The sequence below is a fragment of the Pavona decussata genome, unplaced genomic scaffold (genome assembly GCF_977016875.1).
Source record: "Pavona decussata unplaced genomic scaffold, jaPavDecu1.1 SCAFFOLD_102, whole genome shotgun sequence".
Lineage (NCBI taxonomy): Eukaryota > Metazoa > Cnidaria > Anthozoa > Scleractinia > Agariciidae > Pavona > Pavona decussata.
Genome location: NW_028145517.1, coordinates 5,847,027 through 5,872,351, shown reverse-complemented (window position 1 = coordinate 5,872,351; position 25,325 = coordinate 5,847,027). Strand labels below are relative to the sequence as shown.

Genomic DNA, 25,325 nt, shown 5'->3' with positions numbered 1-25,325 from the left:
TAAATACAATGATTAATTAATTAAAAGCGGTTTTGGTCCCATGTGGTCACCAAAAAAAAAAAAAAAAAAAACAGAGCATTATTGACCATTTTTCGTACGATCGGGATTGAGCTTGTTTATAATACAGGAATAAGCCGAATTATTTCCGATTACAAAATTTACCATGCAGTTGCACCCTTTGTATGAAGTAACCAATTTAAAATACACATTCAAGTTGTTTTTTTTTTTTTTTTTAATCTTTGCGGAAAATCAGCAAGACAAATTTATTAAAAGATATTAAAAGACAATTTTTTAAAAGAAGCATCCCTAAAAATAATATATTGCAGAATCGAATCAACTTTATTTTATTACAATGAAAAAATAAAACTTAAAGGGAAAAAAGAAGAAAAAGAAAAAGATAAAAAAAACAGGGTCGAGTTTGACTATCTCGACCGGGCTGTGAACTGCTGCCTATTCACAGGTGCTATCCCACTACTGTTTGACGCGGGAGCTTTTGCCTGCTGTGTTTCCACCCTGGGCCGGTTCGCTCCTCTTTAACCAACCTGGAGAACTCAGACTCCTCCGTGTTCCCCATATTGACGCCAAACTTAGCGCGGACACCCGATCTACATAGGACATCCGCCCCCAGGAATCCCGACCTCAAGCCATTCAGAAACCCCAGCCTCCAAGCAGCTGGATTACAGGCGTGCGCCACTACGCCCGGCTGAGAGATAAGAGACGAAATTTAACTAGTCATTTCTTTGCAACCTCGCTTTGGGTAACCGGAAGTGAGATCTACGAAAAAACTTCCGGTTCTCTTAAAAACAAAATGGCGGTCGACGTCGGAGAATGATTTTCCAATTTTCTTCAGGAAATTTTAAATTATAAAGGAGGAGTATGGGAAAGACAAACTATCTTAAGTACTCACAAGTCATAATTATCGAACTAAAAGGATTTCCACGTCCTTTTGACTGGGATGGGACAGAATTATCGACAAAATATTTCGACTTCACAGACATCCATCGATATAAAAAACTTGATAGGTCGACTTTGAACATCTGTGACTCCACTGGAAATTGACAGACCTTCAAAATTTAAAATTTTATTTATTTATCAAAGTTACAACGTTCAGCTGATTGAAAATTAGACCATGCCGCTTGTTATAATTAATTTCACGGAAATTTGCATGTTTTGATAAGAAGGCCATGCAGTTGTATGAACTTTCAAAAATTCGTTTGGGGTCTTCATACCCTACCTTTGCTTTCCATAATAAAAGAAAACAATCTTACTACAACTAGCTTTTAAAAAAAAATATTTATTGTCAAAATCTGACAAATTCGAGCAGAGTTGCAAAAGTTCATAGTCGGTCAAATTCACATAAAGTTCATTTGCTTATAATTTTAGTTATATTCGGCCCCGTCAGAAACAACTTGTAATTGGTCGTAAATGACTGTGAGAGTTAAGTTAGCTGCGTGCTGCACTAGCACGAAGTTTTATTCAAATACGATAAACGTTCTCCCCTCTCTATTATGCTTCCGGTTTCGGTGGTTTGGAGGTATCTCAGTTCTGTCATTCAGTTCAGGCCTACACAGGGATTAATCCAGGGGAGTGGGGGGGGGGGGGGGGGGGAGGGTCCTCGGCATATATAAGTTTTATGGGTATGTGCTGCGCCAAAGGGTACAGTGTTTGAACTTAGTTGGTCTGAAAACGGGCATCGATTTACGGAAATGGGTATGCATTCTAGAGACCAGGTCTGAAAATGTGTCAAAATTTTATAGGCCGCGTCTGAAAAAGAGTACCAGAAAATTACATATTTTGGTCTGAAATAGTGTCAGGGCTAGGAGAAACAAGAAGCACACCTCCGCCAAAACTTCCGAGGAGTGCCTCCCTCCCCCCCCCCCCCCCTGGGGGGGAAGGGGGTTAATCTCAATGGTACCAAACCGCAAAGGTTGAAAGGTTCGACGAGTAGCCCTGTCACTTTTGTTACCCTAGAAAGAGGCCCTAGCTATAGTTCTCTTACGTTTTTCGTTTCTGGTCGTGTTCAGGTACTGGTGATATAATGGCGGGCAGAATATGTTCTGTACTTCCGGTAGAGACCACTCTCAAACTAACAGGACAAGATTTTGACGGCTCCCAAGGTCAACAGTGAACAAAATACCCACAGATTGATTCAGTTTCTTTCTTTATTTAGGTGTACTCAACGCGAAATTTTTCAAAATTGATTTGTTATTGCCCTAACGATTGTTTCACATACACCGAGTGTTCTCCGGTTGAAATCTAACGCTCGGGGGGAAATTTTATCCGCTCCTCAGAGTCAGCGAGACGTAGATTATAAAATGCACTTGCCAGCCAGGATCTGCGCCATAGGGTATGTTTAGTTAGTCTCGCCAGACTCGACAGGTACATTACAAGAGCTTACACCGATTGTAGCAAGCCATTTACCGTTTGATTGTATTCTCCACACACCCCTTCCCCCTCCACTCCGAACAATCGTCGGAGGCTACACCCCCTACTCTTCTCATATTCTTAACTCTTGTCGGTAAATCTCGACAGAGTATATTTCAGTTGTCCGTAGCTCGTAACATGGCTTCTAGTGCGCAAGCCTTGCACTGGGGTTCACTTGTTACCTCGCTGTAAACAGGCCTTTGTAGGGGGGTGTTCTTCCCGCTGTCAATTCTATCATATTATTATAGGTCTTTTCTCACGGCAAAATTGAGAACTAAAAGTTCAGAAAATAACCGCAACAAAGGCTTTATGTTTTGTAAACTATTTATTGTAAAATATTGTCCTATTGAAACAATGTACAAGAATGTTAGAAAGCATATATCCCAATAATATGTATATTACAGTTAATTTTCTTTCTTTTCACGAACACCAGTAAAACCACTCACTAGATTTTAAGCCGTGCTAAGGTATTCAGTTAAATTTGTATTGCAAAACCTCGTATTAACCGTATTAACCTCGTAAAAAAAAATCTGTACAATAGTAATATAAGAAGTAGGCCATTTCCGAGTTGCTGTGGACCTCATTATAGATAGCGAGGCTAAGTGCAAAGCTTTTCATATAAAAGTTAGTTTTGTTTGCATATGAATGAAAACTAACTTTCATGATAAAAAGTTTGCACTTAGCCTCGCTTTAACAATGAGGTTCAAAGCAACTCGGAAATGGGCTACTGCATGGACGGAAGTAGAAAAGTTCTAAAAAATAATCGCGCTTTATGTGATCAAAATACTATTTGACAGCCAGCTAGGAGCACGGAGCCCCTTTCTTTTGTACTAAGCCTTGGAGTCAACCCTTACCGAGTAGATGTATTTTTTGAACGGGTCTCAGGGGACCTTTGGAACGCCCACAATTCAAATAACCAATCCAAGAAGAGCAATAGCAATGTTTAGTTGTCATACGTCATACTTTTTCGCGGGAAACACAGTTCTAAAAATAAATTTTCTCGGGAAAGAGTTGACTCGATGAATTAATACAGATATAGGCCCTTCCTGGTCAGGCTAATTTTAGCGGAGCCAGTGAAGCTCAAATGAACAATGGTACTCGTTGCTTTGAGCGGTTTTCAATAGAGTCTGGTAAAACCAAAACGAGTGTAATTACCCTGGCCAATCCCAATGGACGTAAAACAGCGCAATGAGCCAATCAGAAATAGGAACAAATAAGTGTAACCGGCACCAAGCGCGGGAAAACGCGTACGAGCAAGTAACAATTGATTTTCGTTTTAATTCTCATTGGTTGAGAAAGTGGCGCGAAAGTTGCTAATCAATCACAGATCGCAAGGCAAAATCAAAGCAAACGCGAAATTACTTTCTACACTCAATTGAAAACCGCTCTATTGGAAAGTAATTACGAGTTTTCTTTTCAATAAGCTATCTCTATTATACACTCTGGCTGGCCGTAAGCACACTCAATAATATTTATACCTTCTATCACAGGAAGGATTATCACCGAAGTCGGTTTTACTCATAGCGTCTACACGCAGTGTAGATTTGTATTGATTATCTCTTCTCCTATCTCAAATAAACTTGAAAACAGAAAAGACATCCTTTCATGATTTTTTTTACATAAATAAAGGTTTTCATTGCGATTCTCCGCTGTCTACCGGTGTAAATGTTAATCTCTTTTCATATCGCTAGCTAATGATCCTACGCGCAAGGTTAATAAATTCCATTTATGCCTTGTAAAATCTAACAATGTGACAGGCTTTTTGTCTGATTGGTCACACTTTGGAGGTCACCCACAGACAAACAAGTTAGACCCGTGTTGTCAGATAGGAGAATTAGTGCAGTTGGTCTCTGATGTATCCTCCTTCTAAAACGGACATATACTCTCTAACGGCGCTCAAGGGAGAGTTTACTTAAACAGTCAGACGCTTTGTCTCTGTTGACCATTTCGTTGTTTCTCATAACCGGTATATTTTATCAAATAGTGATATTGTAAGGAGAAATTACATATTGGTCACCGTTAGGGCTTTAATTACTTTACTGAGTATATCCGTTTTAGAAGGGAGTTACAGAACACAACTCTCGACAGCTACTAGGACGAATAGGATAACGAACACTGCGTACACCAACCTTGTACCATAGAGCAAGTGATAAAAATTACGATGCAAATTCTACACAAGCGTTTCCTGCTCCAGAAAGTCTTTTTGACTACTGTTCTGTTGCGTGAGTGATTCCCACTGAAACCAGTTTTCGAGTTGCCAGTCGGAAAGCGTAAACGTCGGGGGATCGAACTGTCGCTCGCGAGGGTACGCGTCACCCTCGCGAGTCAGCTCAACATCGATCTCCGTTTGAAATGTCCATTCAGCTAACGTAGGTGGTTCGTCTGCAATATACGCTCGGCCTGGTAGCGGAGACGATGAGTTTGAGTCAGCGGAAACGTAAGCTCCGGATCCCGAAGGAGATGAAGGTGGCGTGGAATAGTTTGAATAAGACACTGAAGGTGATCTTGAAGAAAGAGCGGGTGAAGGAGGCTCATCCGAACCGTCGTACCTACACACCACTCGGGTCAAAGGCGGAGTTTTCCGCCTGTTTTGTCTACAATTATGATTGTAATTTGCCGGCGATAAGTGATCGTCCGGGGAAGACATCTGTCGAGCGAGTACATGATCACGGTAATACCTGGCTTCTTCTTGATTTAACGAATAACTACGTATAGGAAATCCAGGGCTGTAGTGCGTTTTATCGCTACTGCTACGTGTTATGTGGTGCGCTGCTGGATGGTGTCTCGCGCGCCAGTTCGTGTCGCGCGTGCCAAACGCGTTTGAACCACGTAAGCGTTCCGCAGCACCAGCTGATTGCACGCGTCCTCTTAATCGCGTTTGGTTTTTGTCTTCTCCGTCCAAAGCGAAAAGTTCATCGTCCGTATCAGAGCTGTATAGGAAAATAAAGGTATGTAAGAGCCTTAAACTTGAGAAAACATGAATAGAAAAGTTTCGTGAGGAATACAGTAATTAGCAAAACCATATAAGTCAAAGTTTGAACGTGCAACCGGTGCAAAACGAGGGAAAACGCGCACATGCGTGTCACTGTTGATTCTTGTTTTGATAAAAACCGATGTTTTGTTAAACATTTATGAACAAGAAAGGGAGAAGCCCAGGAGAGAAACAGGATTCTTAAGAGGAAGGGAAGCGGAAGAAATAAGAAGAACGTTTCGCGCAAAGAGGCGGGAGTCGCCGTGGAAATAGGCTGTTCACAGACCTTCCATTTTCTCATAAGATTGTCGAACGCGCATGCGAAATAGGGAGTAAAACCCCGTAATCTCTCTTCCAGGGCCTCTCCTCTTCCTGTCCCAGACCCCGAAACGAGGTTGAATTGGAGATCGGATTGGGAGAAAGGGGAAATAAAGGGCTTTGTATCTTGCTCGTTGCTGTCACGCTTGCTTCGCTTGCTTACTCTTCCATCATTAAAAGCAAACAAACAAAGAGACAGAAAACATTGATGGCTGTGGACAGACTACAGAGGTAAAAGCGGGAGCCGTATTAAGTGCACGGAATGACCCCACCCCCGTCATCGTCCTTATAAAACAAAAGAAACAAAAGCAACTAAGCGGGATTATACTTTCAACTCTCAATAGGTGTCAAGCGTGGCTCAGTGATAAGGGCGCTGGATTTGTAATCCGCAGGTCCCAGATTCAAATGGTCCTCTGATTCCACTGGAAAGAATCGTCTTTGATAGTCCTGAATTCAACTTCTCTATGCTTTGTCCATGGCCAACTGGTCAGCCTCTTACCAGTTGGGTTCTTAAAAATATGAACACTTTACGTTTGTTTAAAATATTGGTTTGATGAACACGGCCCCGCAAGCTTCCAGCTTGAAATCTAACCGTATATAAATAGAATTTCTGGTTTGCTGGATTACATTTTAGTTGTTGATCTTAAAGCTGACGAGGCGAGTAATAAAAATGACCTTTGAAACCTACTTTCTTAAACTTTACGCAATGTTTACCTTGTCCCGTGGGTTCGTAAGAGCTTCCTTCTTAAGATGTAATCGACTATTTCCGGTTCACTGTCAAGGAGTTGAAGAAGAACGTCGTGATGCATTTCCGCTGAAATCTGAAAGATTAGAGAAAACGTCAAGAGGAAAAATTTTGTTGGAAGTCACTGAAGTGTCAGTTGAGTGAGGGTTAGAGTTACAAGGCCATTATTTCGGCCAATGTTAACCTTTTGCGCTCTCCCCAATCCAGGTTGGGATTAGGGGGAGGGGGGGGGGGGGGGTTGTTGGGTGGAGGAAACTCAACAAAGTTCTTTCAGGAAGGCTCTGCTCCGAGGTCCAAACCCTTACCCTTTTATATACCATTTTTGACAGAAAAGGTAACCCTTTCATATACTTTCCATAGAAAAATAGAGAATGGTGCCCCTTTCACACACCTGCAGTAGAATCACTGCATCTCGTCATGAAATCCCTACCTTTTTATGTATCACCCGTCTGACAAAGGTATCCCTTTCGGGCGGAGCCCTCCCCCTAGGGGGGAGGGGGAGAAACTGCTATCACTCTAAGGCAATAACAAAGAGCAGTGGGGTGTGGGTGGAGGGTGAAACTCTCGAAAACCCGTAAAATTTAATACAGTTGTAGCAGGTACCTCAAACAGCTTGTCATGTTGTTCAATCATATCTTGTACGACGTCGATAATTTCTTTTCTTTCTTCAGCGCGAGCCTTATCTTCTACTAGAAAGTCGTGGTGTTGTCCTTTGATCTGAAAGTAAAGTAAAAACCAAAATAGAACCATAAATAAATACAAATAAATCAGTCAGGCTAAAACAGGCTCCTTCGCAGCGGAAACAGATAGTAACGCAACATTAAAAAACCCCGCAACACACCGCCCAATGAGTGCTGCTGTCACGCAACACACACAGGATGACTGTTGTATGACTACTCAAAGAATGAATCCGTGGGACACCAATAAAGAATACTTCGTTTAATGTTTATTTCGAAGTTTGGAAAACTCCAGTTTAAGAATAACCCGCTCCCGGTTCGTGTTTCCCTTGTGGTTTTCGTTCCTCTCATCTCGCATTGTTATAACTTTTATATGGAGTGGCGGAAAGTTTTAGAAGCGAGGAGAAGTGTTTACGCAGCTGTTGCGAGTTCTATGGAAAACATGGAACAAAGATTTTATTTAATATATATTTTTTAGTTTCTGTAGCGTGTTTCACAACGCAGTTATGGTTGGAAATGGAAGTCCTCCTCCATTTTTCTTCCACTTTTCCAACTTCCTTAGGAAATCACAAGAAAAACAACGTGGGATTTTATCAGCAACCACCACGAAAACAGTGAACGTTTATACGCACCTTGTGCAAGATGTTAGGGCCGATAATAATTGCTAGATTCTTAGAATTCATCTTGTTTCCGGGAATCTGAAAGAAACCCCAAAATGTTATAATCCATTCCGGTCCTATTTTTACCGGGAAGGTCGATCCATAGTTCCCAGTTTCTTCTCGGTTTGTTCTGTGGTCACATGCCAGTCAGTCGATCAAAATGGCGGCTAAAGCTTAATCCGTATTTTGTAAACACAACCTTGGAAGATATTTTAAGCTTACGGCATACAGGAAAACCTCTTATTTGGCTTAGTGTTAAAGTATGTTTGCTTAACCTGGATTAAGCAAATTAATCGAGGCTTCTAACAACCAAAGCGGCTCAAAAAAGAAGCCAAGTATTTGCATCTTCGATTTTTCACGATCAGTAAGCTTAAAGGGTAAGTATTTATTTATTAAGCTTTATAATCTGGCCTTACGTTTGAAACGCATGTAAAAACTGCTATTTTGTAACTACCAGTGGACAAGAAGATGAAGAGAAAAGTAAACAAACTGATATATAAATTTTACCTTCTCTGTGGACATGCCTCAAATTAAAAATATAAGAAATTAGAATATCTATTTACAAACATTTTTCTGTTATTTTCAAAGACCTCTTTTACTAGTAGCCCTTAGGCTTAGGTAGCACACTTATGTAGGTGAGGTCAGCGATGCCTTCGCTGTAGACCTTGAAAAAAAAAGTAAAGATTTCCGCACAGCCCCTACATTAATTATACATTTATCACTGTCATACTAAACAGTAAAACCCTCTTACACAAAGAACGAGCATGAATAGAGTTTTTATAGCCGCAAAATGTATACCTAATTAATATAAGGGGCTGCGAGGAAATCTTGCCAAAAAACGTTTAAACTTACTTCTACACCGTTGCTGTCTATGCTGTCCTCTGAACACTGTGCAACTTCCGCAAGAAATTCCAGCAGTACTTTGAGTGTATCTCTGTTAGGTATTGGTAGCATACAGCACAACAGGCAAAGGGCTGTTATCTGTGCGTTTTGATCGTCAAAGGCTAAAACAACGCAAAACCATTTTTACAATCTTGTCTTTTGAGATGAGCAGTGTTTTCCTTGACTTAGAATTTGAAAACATGGACGGAATGAACAACAGAAGAGAAGGAGAAGGTCACTCCAGTAATCATATTTTTTTTAAAGCACTGATAAAAAATACACACTTAGCTGACTTACCTAGCTTTGCCTTTGAGACCACCCATTTCCCTGGAATTTTCAACAGAACCCCTTCTATAGGTGGACGGAGGGGGGGAGGGGGGCTACGGAACTACACTTTGTACTCTTCTTACAAAGTAGACGAGATTGTTACGAAAAAAAAAACAGAATTGCTTACTCTGTGTTTCTAGGAAGGCTGAGTATAAGTCACGGGTCAGAAGAGGCTCTGGAAGGTCGCGGAAATATTCCTTGAATAATGCAGCCACATCATGTGGATTGTCGTCTTCAGCTGTGAATTGTGTTTTCTCTCCTGAGTCAAACTGATCTCTCATCTATTTGGAAAATAAAGTGGACACATAGTTAGATCATCAAAGTAAATTTCCTGGTACACTGGAATTGATTCAAGTTTTTAAAGTTAAATTACGTCTGTTTTTGTAAGAAATGTGAAGGCATGGTGGTGTTGTGGTTAGGGCATCAGACTTTTGATTGGACGGTCGAAAGATGGAAGGGTTGGTGGTTTCAGGCTTGGTTAGTCTCATAGTTGCTTTGTTGTTTTCTTAGACAAGAAACTTTGCTCCATGTTATCTCTCTTCACCCAGGTGTATAAATGGGTACTGGTGACATACTGCTGGGGGTAACCCTGCGATGGACTAACATCTCATCCAGCGGGGAGTAGCAAGACTCCTAGCTGCTTCATGCTACAGAAACCAGATTAAGCTCTGGCCATGTCTCTTAGTCTCTTATTGCGACTTAACCTTTTTTATCTTATCCTGTGGGAGACACGGTTGGAGGCTCTTATTCTCACTCATTATGTAGTTGATGTTATTATTATTATTACTTTTCTTACAGCCATTGTAAATATTGCCATCTTATAGCAAATTGTACATATAAATTTGTAGTTTTCATCTTTTATTCCATAGTAATTGTAATGTTAACGGGTGTTATTATTTTTTTCTTTTGCATTTTATTGTAATGTCTGTAATGTGCATTTGATTATTTTTATAGAAAATGCACAATACAAATATTAAGTATTATTATTATTATTATTATTATTATTATTAAGAAGAGAATTTTGTCTCTTCGTTATATCTTCTTATTCAAAGCTCTACACTTAAAAAGTGTATTGAGAACTGTTTAATGGCTTTAGCCACTTTATCACACGTATTATTATTATTATTATTATTATTATTATTATTATTATTATTATTATTATTATTATTATTATTATTATTAACATTTAGTGTATACCAGTATACATACTTGTTTCATTCTCTTCTTGGAACCTGGAACTCTAAATATACCAAGGACATGTAGACCTAAACAGGAGAAAATACAATGCTTATAAATCTAGGTTCAATCTTGTGTCAGTTAATCAAACAACAAGTTCTTGATTCATAAAGTTTATGGCCTTATCCGATTTAAATGTCAAATTGTGCCTTTTTTTTTGACAGAATGGTGATCTTGACAGTTTTTAATGCAATTAGCAATATTGTTCTTTGACTGGGGTCCTTTGAGCAATTTTTCCTTGACTTAAAATAACCCCACAATTTTATCAGTATTTACTTGAATGAGCAGTTTTCATGAAACAGACATGCTAAAAATTCAGGTACATATTTCTAATGCTTTGAATTACATGTACAGTGGAACCTCGATTCAACGAAGTCGCTGGGGACTGACCAAATTTGTTCATTAAATCGAGGGTTTGTTATATCGAAAACCTCGATATAACGAACTTGAGGGGAAATGTCCAAAATGTTCGTTACATCGAGGTCGTAGTTAATGATTGATTTGTAACACAGGTGACTTCTGTCACACAATTCAATGCTGATGTTGAAATACTATAGTGCCAATGTCTATGAGATATAATAAGCCGTTGACTGAAAGGTTGCTGTCTCTTTACCATAAGGATTAAAGGATTTGTTGACTGTTGATCTGTTCAGTGTTTATATTCTGTCGCGTGTTGACATTGTAATTCGTTATATTGAGGTAGATTTTACGTTTGGGCTTCCGGATTATGTTTGTTATATCGAAGAATTCGTTATATCGAGGTTCTATTCCATACATTTTACTGTGACTTTGGCCGGAACATAGAATATCATTTGTTATGTCAAGGACTTCGTTAAATAGAGGTTCGTTAAATTGAGGTTCCACTGTATACAGTTTTAGTTTAATTGACCACACAATGAAAACTGTAATAAGTAAATATGATATGTGTTCATTTCAGACTAGCCATACCATGAGACTGGAGATGTTCAATGGCTTGTACAACGATTGGAGGAACTTGAGGCAGTGGTGGATTAAGGGCAGACTGTTTGTCCATGAGACATGACGCTGAAGCAGATGATGACAGAAGTGTCAGTGCATCAATCAGCCGTGATTTCCAACTTGTTGATTCAGAAGGTGGGTCTTTACTTGACAATGACTTGCTGTCGCTGTTCTGATTTGCATTTTCATTGGATGATCTTGAGCTCTGCGAGAGGTTTGAGCCTGAGGAATGCCGCCTTACTTGCGGCGAGTCGTCAGGTGCGTCTTGGGTCCCAGCTGAAGTCGTTGACGATATTGATGGTGTGCCTTCTTTAAGGTTCCTTTGAGATTTTTTGGATTCAGTAGAATCTGGAGTGGCTTGAGGTGTGACGGCTTTGTGAAGAGGTATTGCAAACACACCACTTTCTGAAAGAAGGTGAAGAAGTTGTTTTAGAATAGATCTGGACAGATAAATGAACTCTTTAAGAGACTAATTGTCACTAATGATGGTAATGATTACTAGGACGACAATAGCATTAGGGAATGACAGTGATAATGTATGTTAGGAGGTAGTGTTTGCCGAGTGGTAAGGGCATGGGACGTGTCATCTGGAGGTCCTGGGTGAAGTGCCCCTTGGACTGCTATCTGGAGTTGTTTCTTGGTAACCCCGAGTTCAACTGCTTGGCCACGCTTGTAAATAGCGAGGTGGTCCACCTCATGTCAGTTGGTGTCTTTGACCATGTTATATTCTCAAAATGTTTTACCTAGTTTGTTTCGTTGTCTCACAGAGAGGATAATTTAGCATATTATTATTATTAGTAGTATGATAACCAAGTTAATAAAATATTAATATAAGTGTTAATATCTAAGGGCCGTGGAAAATGTGTTGCTTTAATGAAGCCAACAGACTAGACCTCGTACTGTGTAAGAGCACAGAAAGCTGTTTCATTCAAACAAAGCCTTGCAACAACTCCATTGATTCAATCATTTGTTTTGAACAGGGTTGTTCTGAAGACCATAATGATTAACTGTGATGACTACATCACATTAAAAGACTGTTAAAGTCATTCTCACCATCATCACCATGAGCAAGGCAGCGTGGCCTAGTGGTTAGGGGTGCCGGACGTGTAATCTGGAGGCCCCAGATTAAAAGTCCCACTCCAAGGCCACCCTTTGTAAAATAGCCAACTGATTTGCCTCCCACCAGTTGGGATTTTTAACAAATGTTATTTTCAGTTTGCATATTTATTTCGTTGGTTTATAGTGTCCCCAATTAGCGCTAAAGCGCTAAATACTTCGACGCTTAAAGGAAAGTCATTTTATTTTTTATTATTTTTTTATCATGATGATGATGATCATCATCATTATCATCATTACAGCTAGGCATCTTTTTATCTGAAAACATCTCATCACTCTGGTATTTTATACAAGAATCATAACATATAATTGAAGGGGTGCCTGATAAAAAGTTCTAAGTGATTTCTGACAAATTGCTAGATTCTCCTTTCAAATTGCCTTGTATTCTCCTGTGAAACAAAAGGAGGATTTGACCTCATATCAAAAGTCACTTAGCGCCTTATTCCACACACCTCTTCAATTATTGTTCCTTATACCAACCTTTGTCTTTATCCTTATCAAAGAGGCTTGACCCAGAGTTTCTTGTTTTCCATGACAAAGCTCTCTTGAGTGATTTTCTTGGAGTGCGTGGATCTTTAAGGAAAAAACCACAACAAGTTCAAGTGTTAATTTCAGTTATAATAAAAGGTACTAAGCATCGCCAATTTAGTGATATCTGTCAATGATGTAAACGTCTATGTGACAGAAGTGAATGGAGTGTAGGGTGTGTAAATTTGACGCTTGCTGTGAAATTAACGCAGAAGTAGGAGAAGCGGGCATCTGATAATCTGGTCCAAATCCTTTGCCAAGTGTGACAAATATATTAATATAGTGAAAATGTCAAGCCTGTTTATCATGTTGAGTTTGCAAGACAAAGAGAAAGATTTAGAAAATTGAAAATGATAGTTATTTTAAGCATTCGTGGTGATTATTTATTTTTGCTGAAATTCATAAAGTGTGCCAAGTCCCATTATCCAATGAAAACAACCAATCTGGTCAACATGTTTAAAAGGTGATCCAAGCACTATAAATATCATGTGATGTCAATGTACTGGGAAATACTGACAGAGATGCAAGCCCTACACTGTGCCAAATAAATATATAAATCAAGAATCACTATCACAGCTAATAACATACCCAAAGAATGTCATTAATTTAGAGGTACATTCATTAATTTTGATCTCTAAATCTGTAACAAACAAGCTGTCCCTTTGTGAGTAAATAAACTCTGAAATAGTCAAGATTGCATTCTAAGATCCAATCACACAAATTCAGCTTTAACAGGTTTATGGCCTGACATCTACTTTTAAGCATTCCACATTAACATTTTGAATCCTTTTAGTTGCAATCTGTCACTGAAGTAATAACTTGTTATTCATTGAATTTGGCAAATAGATCTCATTAGCTAAGTTTAATTGTTGCTGTGCAAGCTACTGAAAAACCAGTGAAACTTGAAAAAAAATCAAAATGCAGTTGGATGAACAAGAAAAGCTAAACATACACCTATCTGTTACTATAAAAATCAAACAGCGTCTTTCTGAGCTAAAAATATGCATAGTTATGATAAATACAGATTCAGACAATACTTAATCCACTTAATGATGCAGTCTTTCTGATAAATCATGTTATTCACTTCATGTGGTAATACTGGTAAATAGATCTTATTATTTGAGCCTTAATTCTTCCTGTGTAGGCTTAAGGGTTCAGTCATTCATTTTTAGGTCAATGAACAGATTAGGTTGGCTATTTTGGGAAAACATTGTTTTAATATTGTGCAGTAGCTCTTTCCTAAGCAATGTTTATAGAATAATTTTTGACAATGATTTATTAAAGGTTCGTTCTATGATTTTCTGGACGGTAATTACATTTGACAGAATGATTTGAAATTGTCGTTTTAATAAGCATGTTCACTTAGATGTTTCTTAAAATAGTTAGCTCAGCATCTATGTGATACCAGTGTAGATCTTATCTTCGTTAGTATTATCAAATCGTTCCTCAAGTGTTTAGTATTTGTTGTTTAAAATATCTAACAAAGCTCAGATCAAGAAATGTTTAGATAGTAAAATCCTAACCCTAAAATATCTTGAAACATGGACTTTTCAATTTGAAGTCAAGGGATTTCTTATAGTTTTGACTTTTGTGACACCTACCACACATTTTAAATGCAGAATTTAACCTTAACGGAAATGACTTTTAACCCTTTCGGAAGTGAAAAGATATTTCCATGGTCTTCCCATTATGCAGTCTTTACAAACAAGGTCCTGAAAGTCATTTAGCAGTTGTAAATTAACGAAATCCTTTTTTGTCTACAAACAGCAATGCCAAAGTGCAAAGATGATTTATGTTATGACAGATGAGTTAAATGCCAAAGTGATCAATCATGATTCTCACAACAACCCATCTTCCATTTCACTGATTCATTTGCTACCAAGAGAATTCTTGATCCACTCTTGTTGTTGTAGATAAGTACCGATTACCACTTTTGTGTTTCAACCGTACCAGCACAAACTTTTCACATGGCAGAAAGAGATCTAGCTCTGACTTCTGAGTCTATGGGTAAATATTAAAATGAAACCTACCGAGCAGTACTTTCCTATGCTGCTGTTTATTATGCTGTACAAGGTGGTTCCTACTCTCGAATCTAAGGAAGAACTCCCAAAGTGTGATCATTCAAGTGAAAGCTACTGAGCAGGACTTTCCTGTGGTGCTGTTTATTATGTTGTACAAGGTGGTTCTAACTTTTGAGTCCAGAGGTGAAATCCTAAAGTGTGACCATTCAAATGAAAGCTTCTGAGCAGTACTTTCCTGTGGTGCTGTTTATTATGCTGTACAAGGTAGTTCTAACATTTTGAGTCTGTAGATGAAATCCTAAAGTGTGACCATTCAAATGAAAGCTACTGAGCAGTACTTTCCTGTGGTGCTGTTTATTATGTTTTACAAGGTGATTCTACCTTTTGAGTCTCGGTAAAATCCTGAAGTGTGACCATTCAAATGTGAGCTACTGTGCAGTACTTTCCTTGTTTCATTCTTTCTGTCTCAGAGTGAAATGGCTAAATATGGCAAATGACAATCAGGCGAGTGTGAAAATAAGTGAATGCTATGTTGACAAGTATCACTTACTGCAAACACAATGAAATTGTCTGTTTAAACAAGACGAGAATTCATAACAAGAAAAATTTGAATGCATTCCATTCAAAATATTTCCAATCTTTTCATTTCATGTTGATAGGAGTATTGGGTTCAAGGTTATGCCACAGACAGTGGTGCATTTAATCAATTCTTGATGTGGTTTTACCTTTTGAGTATGTGGATTTAGTAAATCCAAAACTGATTTAACTACTGAGCAGTAGTTTCGTGTAGAAGTCAATTGCAGAATAAACTAGGGATTACAGCAAAAAAACAAACAAACAAAAAAGACAAAAACAAAAACAGAAAATATAACGAATGTCGGCACTATATATTCGATACTAATTGAGAACGTATGCAGGATTGTTCTCAATTTATAATGGTAAAGGTATTGTATTGAACAGACCCGAAGGGAATATTTCTACACAACTTCAAATCAATTTGACTAAGCGAAGTTATTGCTATCATACTGAAAGAACAGAAGATTAGAATGAACAAAGATATGTTTCGATTTGCATATGGAGTTTTATAATTAATGTTTCGATATACAAAACCCCTGTGAATAGACAGCAATTATTTCTGTATTCCAAAAGAATTAAAAAGAAATTAAAGAAATTTAAGAAATCCTGTAAGAATAACCTTAGACCTTTTAACTTCGTACGCTGTGGCTTTCGATTTTCGATGTGGTATTCGTTTGCTTTTTTCACCAAGAAGAAAATCAAATACAGAAAATATTCTGATATGAATAAATTTAACACACCGCACAGCTTATATTTTGCATGCATGTTTTTATAATTAACTCAGGGTCTTTGTGTACGTTCGACTCAAAAGCGTGTTCTTTCTTAGCGTAATAAGGATATACGCTATTCTACATCTCTTCTTTGTCGTTTTGCTTCATTGCATCATCTTCCCGCGTGTTATTTTATTAAAAGGGTGCAAATAGTCTGAAAGCATTTTATCGTGCTATTTTTCGCACCTCATCTCGCACCGACAAAAATTATAAAGCGATCACGTCAAAGTTATATTCGCAAAGTGTTAATAAGTGCAACAGAAATTAAATTTGAGCGAAGTGGGCACGTAGCTTTCGCTGGAGAAAATTTGGACGGTTTTGTAATCCACCGACGGGCTACCCTCTTGACCGGAAAGGTCGCTAACAAGTTTCTAATTACCTTGATTGTTTAAATGCGAGTGTGTTCTCGTTCTGTTCCGAACGAGAGCTGCAATCGAACTGCTTGATTTAAGTGAATTGGCTATGACTGGTGTTCAAAGAACTTTAAACAAAACAAGCACTTTTTTTATACACATCATTGTTGAACTTTACCTTTGGGTATTGTTACGTGACTTTTCAAATTCAGTTGCTTAAGCCTGGTTTGAGCAACTCTTTGAAGAGCGATGCATTCTGGCTCGGAGAGTGCAGAGAGCGGCGTGTTTGTGAGCTGGACTTTGCGTCCTTCCACAGACGTCCAACTAAAATCATCCTGCAATGCAAAAGACACACTTATGATATACTCTGTAAAGCTTGTTAGAGCGGCGAATTTGTTTAAGCCTAATGCTTATCGAGACTAATTGGAAATGCAAACCGCTCGGAGTTTACAGAAGCGGGGATCAGGACGACTTGTCGTGCATCAATCTCTAAAATGCGCCGCATGCAGAACGAAAGTTACCGGATGTACTCAATAAACTGTTTATGTTGCAGTACTTTTAATACGGCTTATTATCGCCGGACAAGATGTGGAAAGCACAACTATGCAAGTTTATAAACATAAGCTTTGTTTAACCCTCTCCATCCAAACAGAACCAAAGTACAATCTTTCAGTTTCATCAAAATCGAACAGTACTACTGACAAGGGTTTAATACTCAGCAGCTTTTAATTCAGTGGTCACACTTTAGGATTTCATCCACAGACTCAAAACTTTGAGCAGCCATATTGCACGGCTTGGCGTTCGAGTCTGGAAGAAAGGGTTAATTTAAACTCGATCCTTGCATTATTACAAGCCAGCACGCTAATGCTCGATGCTAGTACGTTTGTGGCAGAATAAAGCTGTATTGAAGCGGTTAGCTTGAAGCAGCATGAACTGACATGTGATGACACTTCAAAAAACTCTAGTGAGGCTAGGCACGAGTGGAATGAACGGCGAATATTCACCGTAGTAAAAGGCCTGACCGTAACGTCTCTAGTACACTTTCCGCTGTCTGTAAATCAGTCCGCGTCTTTGGTTTAATCCTTCCCGGTGGCGCACTTATAGCATGTGGAAATGACCTTGGACTCATCGCCAAACGAAGTATTTAAACGCGACGATGAGCAGGCAGTAGACCGCGCGCCGAATTTTATTCACCCTCACCTGTGGAATCCACAGCGCGTTGCCGGCGTTAGATATCACCTTGAGCCGGTTCCTCCAGGACTTGTTGAAGAAACTCTCTTTCTGAGAGCCTGTCGGCGACAGCTTCTCCTGCATCCCTGGATAGGAATCGGGAGTAAGATCATGAATATTAGCAGAACCCTTAGCTGCATTCCTAGACGATCTACCCGCAGTCAATTCACTGCGCCCGTCTGCTTCCCCACTCGCACCCCCCCTAAGAACAGATCCTATGTTGGCGATGGCTCCAGATGCTAGTTTTTGTAGCCCTTTCTTTCTCCCTGCCGATGTCGCGGACCCCTCATTCTCGGTCCTCGGGGACATTTCGCCGGATCCTTCGGCAGATTCTCTCTGCGTACTCATAGAATCCGGCGATGCGACAACACTCGCATCGCTGTCGTTCACGCTTTGCTCGACCTTCACTACATAAGCTGGGCTTTCACTTATGTTCCGGTATTTACGTTGCCCTCTTGTGTGCGATGACTCATTCATGGCTTTTGGAGATTGGGTTACAGTCCTACAAGATGGCGAAACCCTCTCCACCGATTCTGTGTCCGTCGCGATCTCGTTAGCGTAAAGTACCATGAATGTCCGAACAGTAAAATTCTCAAACTACTGCAAGTAGCGTGACATTCGAGCCGCCTCCACCAATTCTCCTGAACCGGTCAGACATCGAGGAGACTTTCATAATTTGCCACTTCTGCACATTTTCTAATGGAATTGAGTTTTGTGTGTAGCTGTGAGCGAGTTGCTAATCATTCATTGATTGACGCGGGGGCAGATCTTATTAATTGAAATCAATAATGACAAACCGCCGATTGGCCGACACACAATGGCATGTGACGTCACGCGCGAAAAGCCTCTTCTATTGTACTTTGCCGCGCACAACAAACAGTGCTTTTAACTATTAATGACAGGCAAAGAAACCTCATCAACAGGCGTCTAAGTACGAAACTTTAGTTAACAGAGCTTGTTGAATACACAGAAAGCTCAGCGCGCCGCGAACGTGGAAAAGAAATACAATCCTGTCTTTGCTCGGGTATCACGGATGATGGCTCAGTGCATGAATTTCCGTCACCCGACACAAGCGCTTTTCCGATGCCGTCACGGTCGTTGTTTTGATTCGAACTTACTTCGTAGTTTATCTAAATGTGTGTGGGCAATAATTGGCGATAAGTGAAAGCCATGGGGTTTGTTGGTTGTAAAGTTGTTTGAATTGCGAAAGTTCAAGGGCAACTGTCTTGTTCTTGGAGAATTCGATCGTTATCATAGCCTAGCCCCGGGGGAAATAAGATCGTGTGCGCGCGCGAGGCGGACTTGACGTACGTACGCTCTGCGAATGGAGTGTACTGAGCTGAGACTAAACATCCGCTGGCGACATGATTTATTGAAATCGGTTGTTTTGCTACGGTGTGCGGAGGAGGCGAAAGTTCTTACGTTATTGAGTGCATCAACGAATTCGTTTTTCGATGCTTTAGTATTCGACTTAATTGCCCTCCTTTGAGAGCTACACAAAAGTTACTCGGGGTTTATGGACTAATTATCGGACTTCAGCGGACACGAGAATCACAACACATGTCAAAAGAGCAGACATATTTGATTGATGCTTCAGGGGTAAAAATTGCTCAACCGTTCGTCGCAACGTGAATTAGGCAACAGAGCGCTGAAAAGAAGTTACTCGATTTTGCAGCCTTCATAGTATAATAATGGCTGTTTCATTGCCGAAGATGACTGTCTTGTGTTTGAGTGTAAAGTATAGTATAAAGCTTTTTTGAAAGATTTTTTTTTCGGTCCTGTATTTTAAAATGTATTCAAATCCTCTTGTACTAAGCAGGCAAATAAGGTTTAAAGTTTTATCTAGAACAAACAATGTTTCGCTCGATTATGCAACGTTTGTTTTGCTTTTGACTTTCTTAACTCACCCAGGAAGAAATCAGTAGTTCTTTTTATTTCCTTTTGCGGAATAGTGCGCGGGATAAGGCCTTAAGTCACTTTTGATGTATGGTCAAATTCTCCTTTTGTTTCACACGCGAATACAGGACAATTTGAAAGGAGAATCTAGCAGTTTACCAGAAGTCACTTAGGGCTTTTTCCAGGCAGCCCTTCTTAAGAATTAACGATTTTGTCATCGTATTGCAAATTGTGCCCCTGTCAATTTTCTACACTTTAAAAAATTCATTTCACGGTTTTTTTTATTTTATTATTTTTTTAAGGATAAACCATATGGTTTTACACACTTTCGCAATAGAAAATTGAACTGTAGAAACCTCTTAGAAAGAAAGTACGTTGGAAAATTGGGTTGACCTTTTAAATCATTTATCATAGATTACATCTTTCCAAAACACAAAAAGAATCAAAATCCAATAAGAAATTATCAATAATTAGATTCTTCTGACGCAATTTTTCTGCACTCTGTATCATTTCCTTTTCGTAACTGGAATGTCACGTCTTACACGCAAGTTACCGTGTCATCAAAATGTCGATTTCTCACAGATTTCTTTAAATAAAAGTTTGTTGAACTTTGTTTGTTTTGTAGTGCTTCAAGGAACGTAAGCTAGGCTACTGCGAGAGGTCTCTGTGTTAAGTTTTGCAAATTTTAAGTGCTATGTATCTGTATGTTAGGATCAATGTTTTACAACAAGTTGTGAAATTGGAACCTTTTACTATAATCGCTATAATTCCACTGATGTTTGGGAAAGTTACTCTGCATTAGTAAAGTAATCAATGTCGAATCCAGAGCCGAGCGCGCGCGGCCTTCTCGTGCACCAAGAGTTACCATAGGTCAAGCTTGCGTGGTGTCGAGTTACAGCTATGAGATGCAATTCATTGCAAGTTGTCTTCACGTCAGTACGGTAACATTATCTTTTGCTTCGAGGGTTAAAAAAATTGGCTCGCAGTCAAGTTCTCTCCAAACACGCGAGTAATGACTGGCCGAGGAACAGTGCGCTTTCAACCAGCTAACTTACTTTGAGACGAAGATTGAAGCCAAAATTACAGGATGAACTTTGAAAAAGCGATTTAATTTTGTGAAACTGATGGAACTTGCAGATGATGCGGATTAAGTAATCCCGAGTAATTTGCCTTCATTTGAAGATCTATTGTCTAAAAATAAAACAGAATACTCTGACTAATTCGTATCAGTGACGCTGGATACACATCTTGAAAGCTGTTACGATCTCGCGTTTCTTTTCTCTTCCCACTAAAAACGCGCCGAGCTAGGCCACCCTCTCTTGTAGTCACAGATTCACACCTGTACGTGAGCGAACCAACTGTTGTCGATTCGATTATTCATCGTTCAGATCCCGCGCTCATGAATAGACGCAAATAACTCACTCTTAAATAACAAGAGAACTGGCAACGTACCTTCATAATACTGGCTGTAGGATCTGGGATGACCCCTTCGATTTTGGCTTGTGACAAACGGGTTGAAGGAGTCGACTTCAGGCATCATTTCATGCCGCACCTAATGCGAAGAGAAGGTATCAGTGCACTAATCACGTCAAAACTAACCTTGATTTTGATATGCCTGTATTCACACACAATGCTCTTTGGGGGGTAATTGGCAGCTTCATATCACTCACCAGGATCGTTTGCCTCGCAGCTGTGGTTAATCAACCTTTTCCCTTGAACTCTTCCTAAAGAGTTCAACTTATGTTGTGTCTGTATTTCCAGACATTGCGAGTCAGTTCCATACGATTTCAGTTGCAACTATTTCGTGAAGTGTGTCTATGCGTGATTCAATTTGAAAGGAAGTTGTTTGCAGTGTTTTCGTGGGGTTACCGTTTGTTCTCAGTGTTTTTGTTTTTTTTTTTTTTGCGGTGGAAATATTGGAGCATTTGTTAATTCTTAATTTTGTATAGGGGAGTTCGTGGTTTGTACTGTGGCGCAGTACAGGAAGTAATCAGAGTTAAAAAACTGAACGTTCGCGTTCCGCTTGGAACAGTTCGAGTAGAATCACAAACGAGAAATCAGATTAACACGCAAGCAAAAGGATTAATACCAATTAGGGAAACTAACCTTGTGCAAACAGTAAATCAGCGTTCTAGAATAAACAAGACAATCGTCGATGGACGTAAAAACTTCTCAATTAAAAGAGTACGAAGAAATTTTCCATACCATTGTGGATTCAAATGTTTGAGGGCGTTCGATGACGCAGAAGTAGGATCCTGAATTCCTATTCGTTTGCGTTTTGACCGTTTTTGTCAGCCAGCCAGCCAGTCAGCCAACCGACTGTTATTACTCAGCGAGTTAATCCTCTTGAAATGCCAAATCCTTTCCCTGACCTTCAACTGAAATGTTTTTTTTTTTGTTTTTTTTTCTAAGTCAAGCGCGGTTGTTCAGCTATGCTTTCGCAAGGTTGTTTTTTGTCGTCTTATCAGACAGGAGTTCAAAAGTGGCGTCTCCGTCGGCAAGACTCGGATGCCGTGGGATCAACCTATCGCCAATTTCTATTTTTTTTTTTATCAAACGATCGTTGTCAGGTCCTTTTGACGGATTTTCTTGATCTTTTTAGGTTCTTTCCGGTGTAATTGTGTCTGTTGAATAGCGAAGCCCAAACATCCAAATACTAAAGGCCTATTGATATATTGAACAGTTTGCATTTGTTTGTAAACGTTTCATCACGTTCGGTTTCAAACAATTACTGAATACCACTTTAGGAAACCAAAATTTCCTCCCAGTTCACTTAATACCACCAACAACTCTAACTTTTTTTCCCCAAAATTTGCCTCTTCAAATGTTGGGCAAATATTAATTAGCCGTGGCAATCACGCTATCGTTTTTAGGCCTTGTTTCTAAGTGATCGTGACTTCTTGACCAATTTAAGAAGTTTATAGGTAAAATATGACGTAAAGTGACTTTGGAATTTGTTTTAGCATAACAGTGCAATTAATAACGTCATAACCAATGATCGTTCAAAATCGTGATTTGCCTCCTTAATTTTCGAAGTGCCCATTTGAAATTACGGACATCTTCCTTTGTTTTAAGAACACATTTATTGTATATTCACCGTGACGGTTGCCTAAATACTTGGTGAAATATAAAAGGTAGTGGCTAATTAATCATTCAGAAATTGTTGTATTGACAAGGCGTATTGAAAGGTTCTATTTTGGTAGTCAGGTGAGCCACAAACTGACCTCAAAGTCGATTTATTTAATAATACGTGAGGTGAATTTTAAGTCCTATTTTCGATTTAGATGGACTGACTTAATTGCTTAAACTGAAAAGTTTAATTCTTTCCGTGATCAATCTCTCTTTAAATGCCCCGTTAAAAAAATAAAATAAAATCAAAAAAGTGAAAACGTGTTCGAGCGTTGTTTCATTTGTTCTTTTGCAGCTTCAAATTGTATAATAATGAAGTCACAAGCTACAGCTTACTTGTTGAATCCAGTGTTAAATTAAGCATTTCATTTTTCTCTTATTGTTTATAGTTTGTGAAACGCGGTTTAGTTGGTGTGAATGGCGCTTGTACCGCACGCGTGCATGTTGTAAACACACTCAGGAAACACGCTAATGGGGAAGGGCTGACGATCATGGACTGACTTCTCCCAACTTGGGCTGAAGAACATGCAAAGAGGTAACTGAAGAGAATTTATACGTCGACTTGAGAATTGCCAAATACAGTCGAACCTGTCTACAACGATCACGGAGTGGTGGCCATTATTACAAAAGTACAGTACCTGATTCGCTCCTGCCGATGTATTGGTTGTCAGAAGAAGAAAGCTTGCCGGACCGCGGCGTTTCAGAGATGTGCTCCGTTGGTTGGTTCGACAGCCTGTATTACGTTCTATTGAAGGCCAACTGAGTTGTGCATGGGCAATACAATTAATACACAAGCACTCGTATAAAGTACCGGAGTCCTCAAGACAATAAAGGAATGGAACACTTTGCCACCAGCTGTAGTTGAGTCTGTTTCTGTTTCGTCTTTCAAAGTTAAACTGGAAAAATGATCTCTAATTTACATGTTATTATTTCTTAATTTATTATAATTACCGCTGACCCATGTGACACTCTCCTGTCTAGAGGCAGAATGTATAATAGTGGAAAGGAAAAAAAACAAGAAGGAAAGGAAGAAAAGAGTAATGAAAACTAAGCGAAGGAAACTTGCAAACATTTCGTGCGCTTTTATATAGACAGGCAGACGAAACTCAGCCAACGTGGGATGATTCTTCCGGAATGATTAAATTTGCTCACGTGGTGAATTATCTGATATCAACATTCTCCCTGACTTTCTTCCAAGCGTCAAACATTATTTCACGTAAAACGGTTCAATTTGTGACCTTTTTAGAATGTGTGGATGAAATCCTCTTTGATATGAGAGCTACTGAACAGTGTAATAAAGGTGTTTCAGTTTTTCAAAATTGATGTTAAATTGTTGAAAATAGTCTTACTTGAATTTCGTCTGAATTTTTCCGATGCAGTATTTTGGATTTCTTGACTTCATATTGTTACGTAATAAATTTATTGAACACAAAAGAACTCCAGCTTTCACATCGAACGAGGTTGCTCATTGTTTTCGATGTAATCTTGAAGAATGATTATTCAAAGAACAGCTACTAAGCAGTACTTTCCTATGGTACTGTTTGTTATGCTTAAGCTTGTGGCTCTAATTTTCGAGTCCATAGATTTATTGTAACCGTGCAAATGAAAGCTAGAGCTACCCGAATACATGTATATTTGTTGACCTTTCAAAACGTGTATTCCTTCTGTTGCATTTTACAACATGCAACAGAAGGTGTCTCTGACCTTTTGAGTCTAGATTATTCGTTAAATGTGAACGTTGTTGAGACTTGAAGTACTTTCCTGTCGTGCTGTTCATTATGCGTAGCAATGTTCTTCTTAACGTTTGAGTCTATGGATGAAATTCTAAACTCTGCTTAAGTGTGTCCATTCGAATGAATGTTACTGAGCAGTACATTCCTGTGGTACTCTTTATATTACTGTCGTACAAGGTGCATTAACTTTTGAGTCTGGGGGTGAAATCCTAACATGTGACCATTCAAATGATTCTACTGAACGGTTCTTTCATGTGGTGCTATTTATCGTGTTGTACAAGTTGATTCAAACTTTTGAGTTTTTGGGTGGAATCCTAAAGTTTGCTAAAGTGTGACCATTCAAATGCTAGCGATTGAGCATCACTTACCTTTAAGACAGTTTATTTTGCTGTACAAGGCCAGGTTCTAACTTTTTGAGCTGTGGATGGCGAATCCTGGAGCTTAACTGTTCAACTTAATGCTACTGAACAATTAGTGCTATTTATTGCGCTGCCCACCTAATTTTAACAATTTTTTTATCGTTGCCTGTTTCGGAAGGTGATGTGAGGGTTTAATCAGCTACGAAAACTTTGCTAAGCTAAAAACGTGTAGGAATGTAGTCCAATGCATGCCAACACAGCAAATTTGCATCAAAACAAATTTTTTCAGGGTTAAAGTAGTAACTGCGTGTACTCAGTGAAACTTCATCGCTGCAAGATCGCTGTCAATATCAAGAAGTAGCTGTTTTCTGTGCGGTTTATTCTCGGTATCGCAGCG

The 25,325-nt window shown here is 39.2% G+C and overlaps 1 protein-coding gene and 1 non-coding gene across 8 annotated transcripts; both read right to left on the bottom strand.

Annotated features, from left to right (window-relative positions):
* Positions 1-406: 406 nt before the first annotated feature.
* On the bottom strand, positions 407-704 carry LOC146471883 (signal recognition particle RNA). Its single transcript, XR_014866802.1, has one exon.
* A 2,026-nt stretch (positions 705-2,730) lies between these two features.
* LOC146471882 (rho GTPase-activating protein 6-like) lies at positions 2,731-25,041 on the bottom strand. 7 transcript variants are annotated; one of them, XM_085120451.1, is made up of 13 exons: positions 24,938-25,041; positions 21,160-21,259; positions 17,782-17,897; positions 16,760-16,916; positions 12,814-12,906; positions 11,188-11,622; positions 10,213-10,268; positions 9,131-9,284; positions 8,647-8,798; positions 7,768-7,833; positions 7,062-7,175; positions 6,428-6,534; positions 2,731-5,354 (listed from the first exon to the last, which is right to left on the bottom strand). In XM_085120451.1, exons 2-13 carry the CDS (start codon positions 21,245-21,247, stop codon positions 4,595-4,597), a joined length of 2,298 nt encoding a protein of 765 aa, XP_084976577.1. In that variant the 5' UTR covers positions 21,248-21,259; positions 24,938-25,041; the 3' UTR covers positions 2,731-4,594. The 7 variants fall into 7 exon arrangements, with proteins under 7 accessions (XP_084976577.1, XP_084976574.1, XP_084976578.1 ...); XM_085120448.1 differs by lacking the exon at positions 24,938-25,041 and adding an exon at positions 23,475-24,149; XM_085120452.1 differs by lacking the exon at positions 24,938-25,041 and adding an exon at positions 23,648-24,149.
* Between the last annotated feature and the right edge of the window lie 284 nt (positions 25,042-25,325).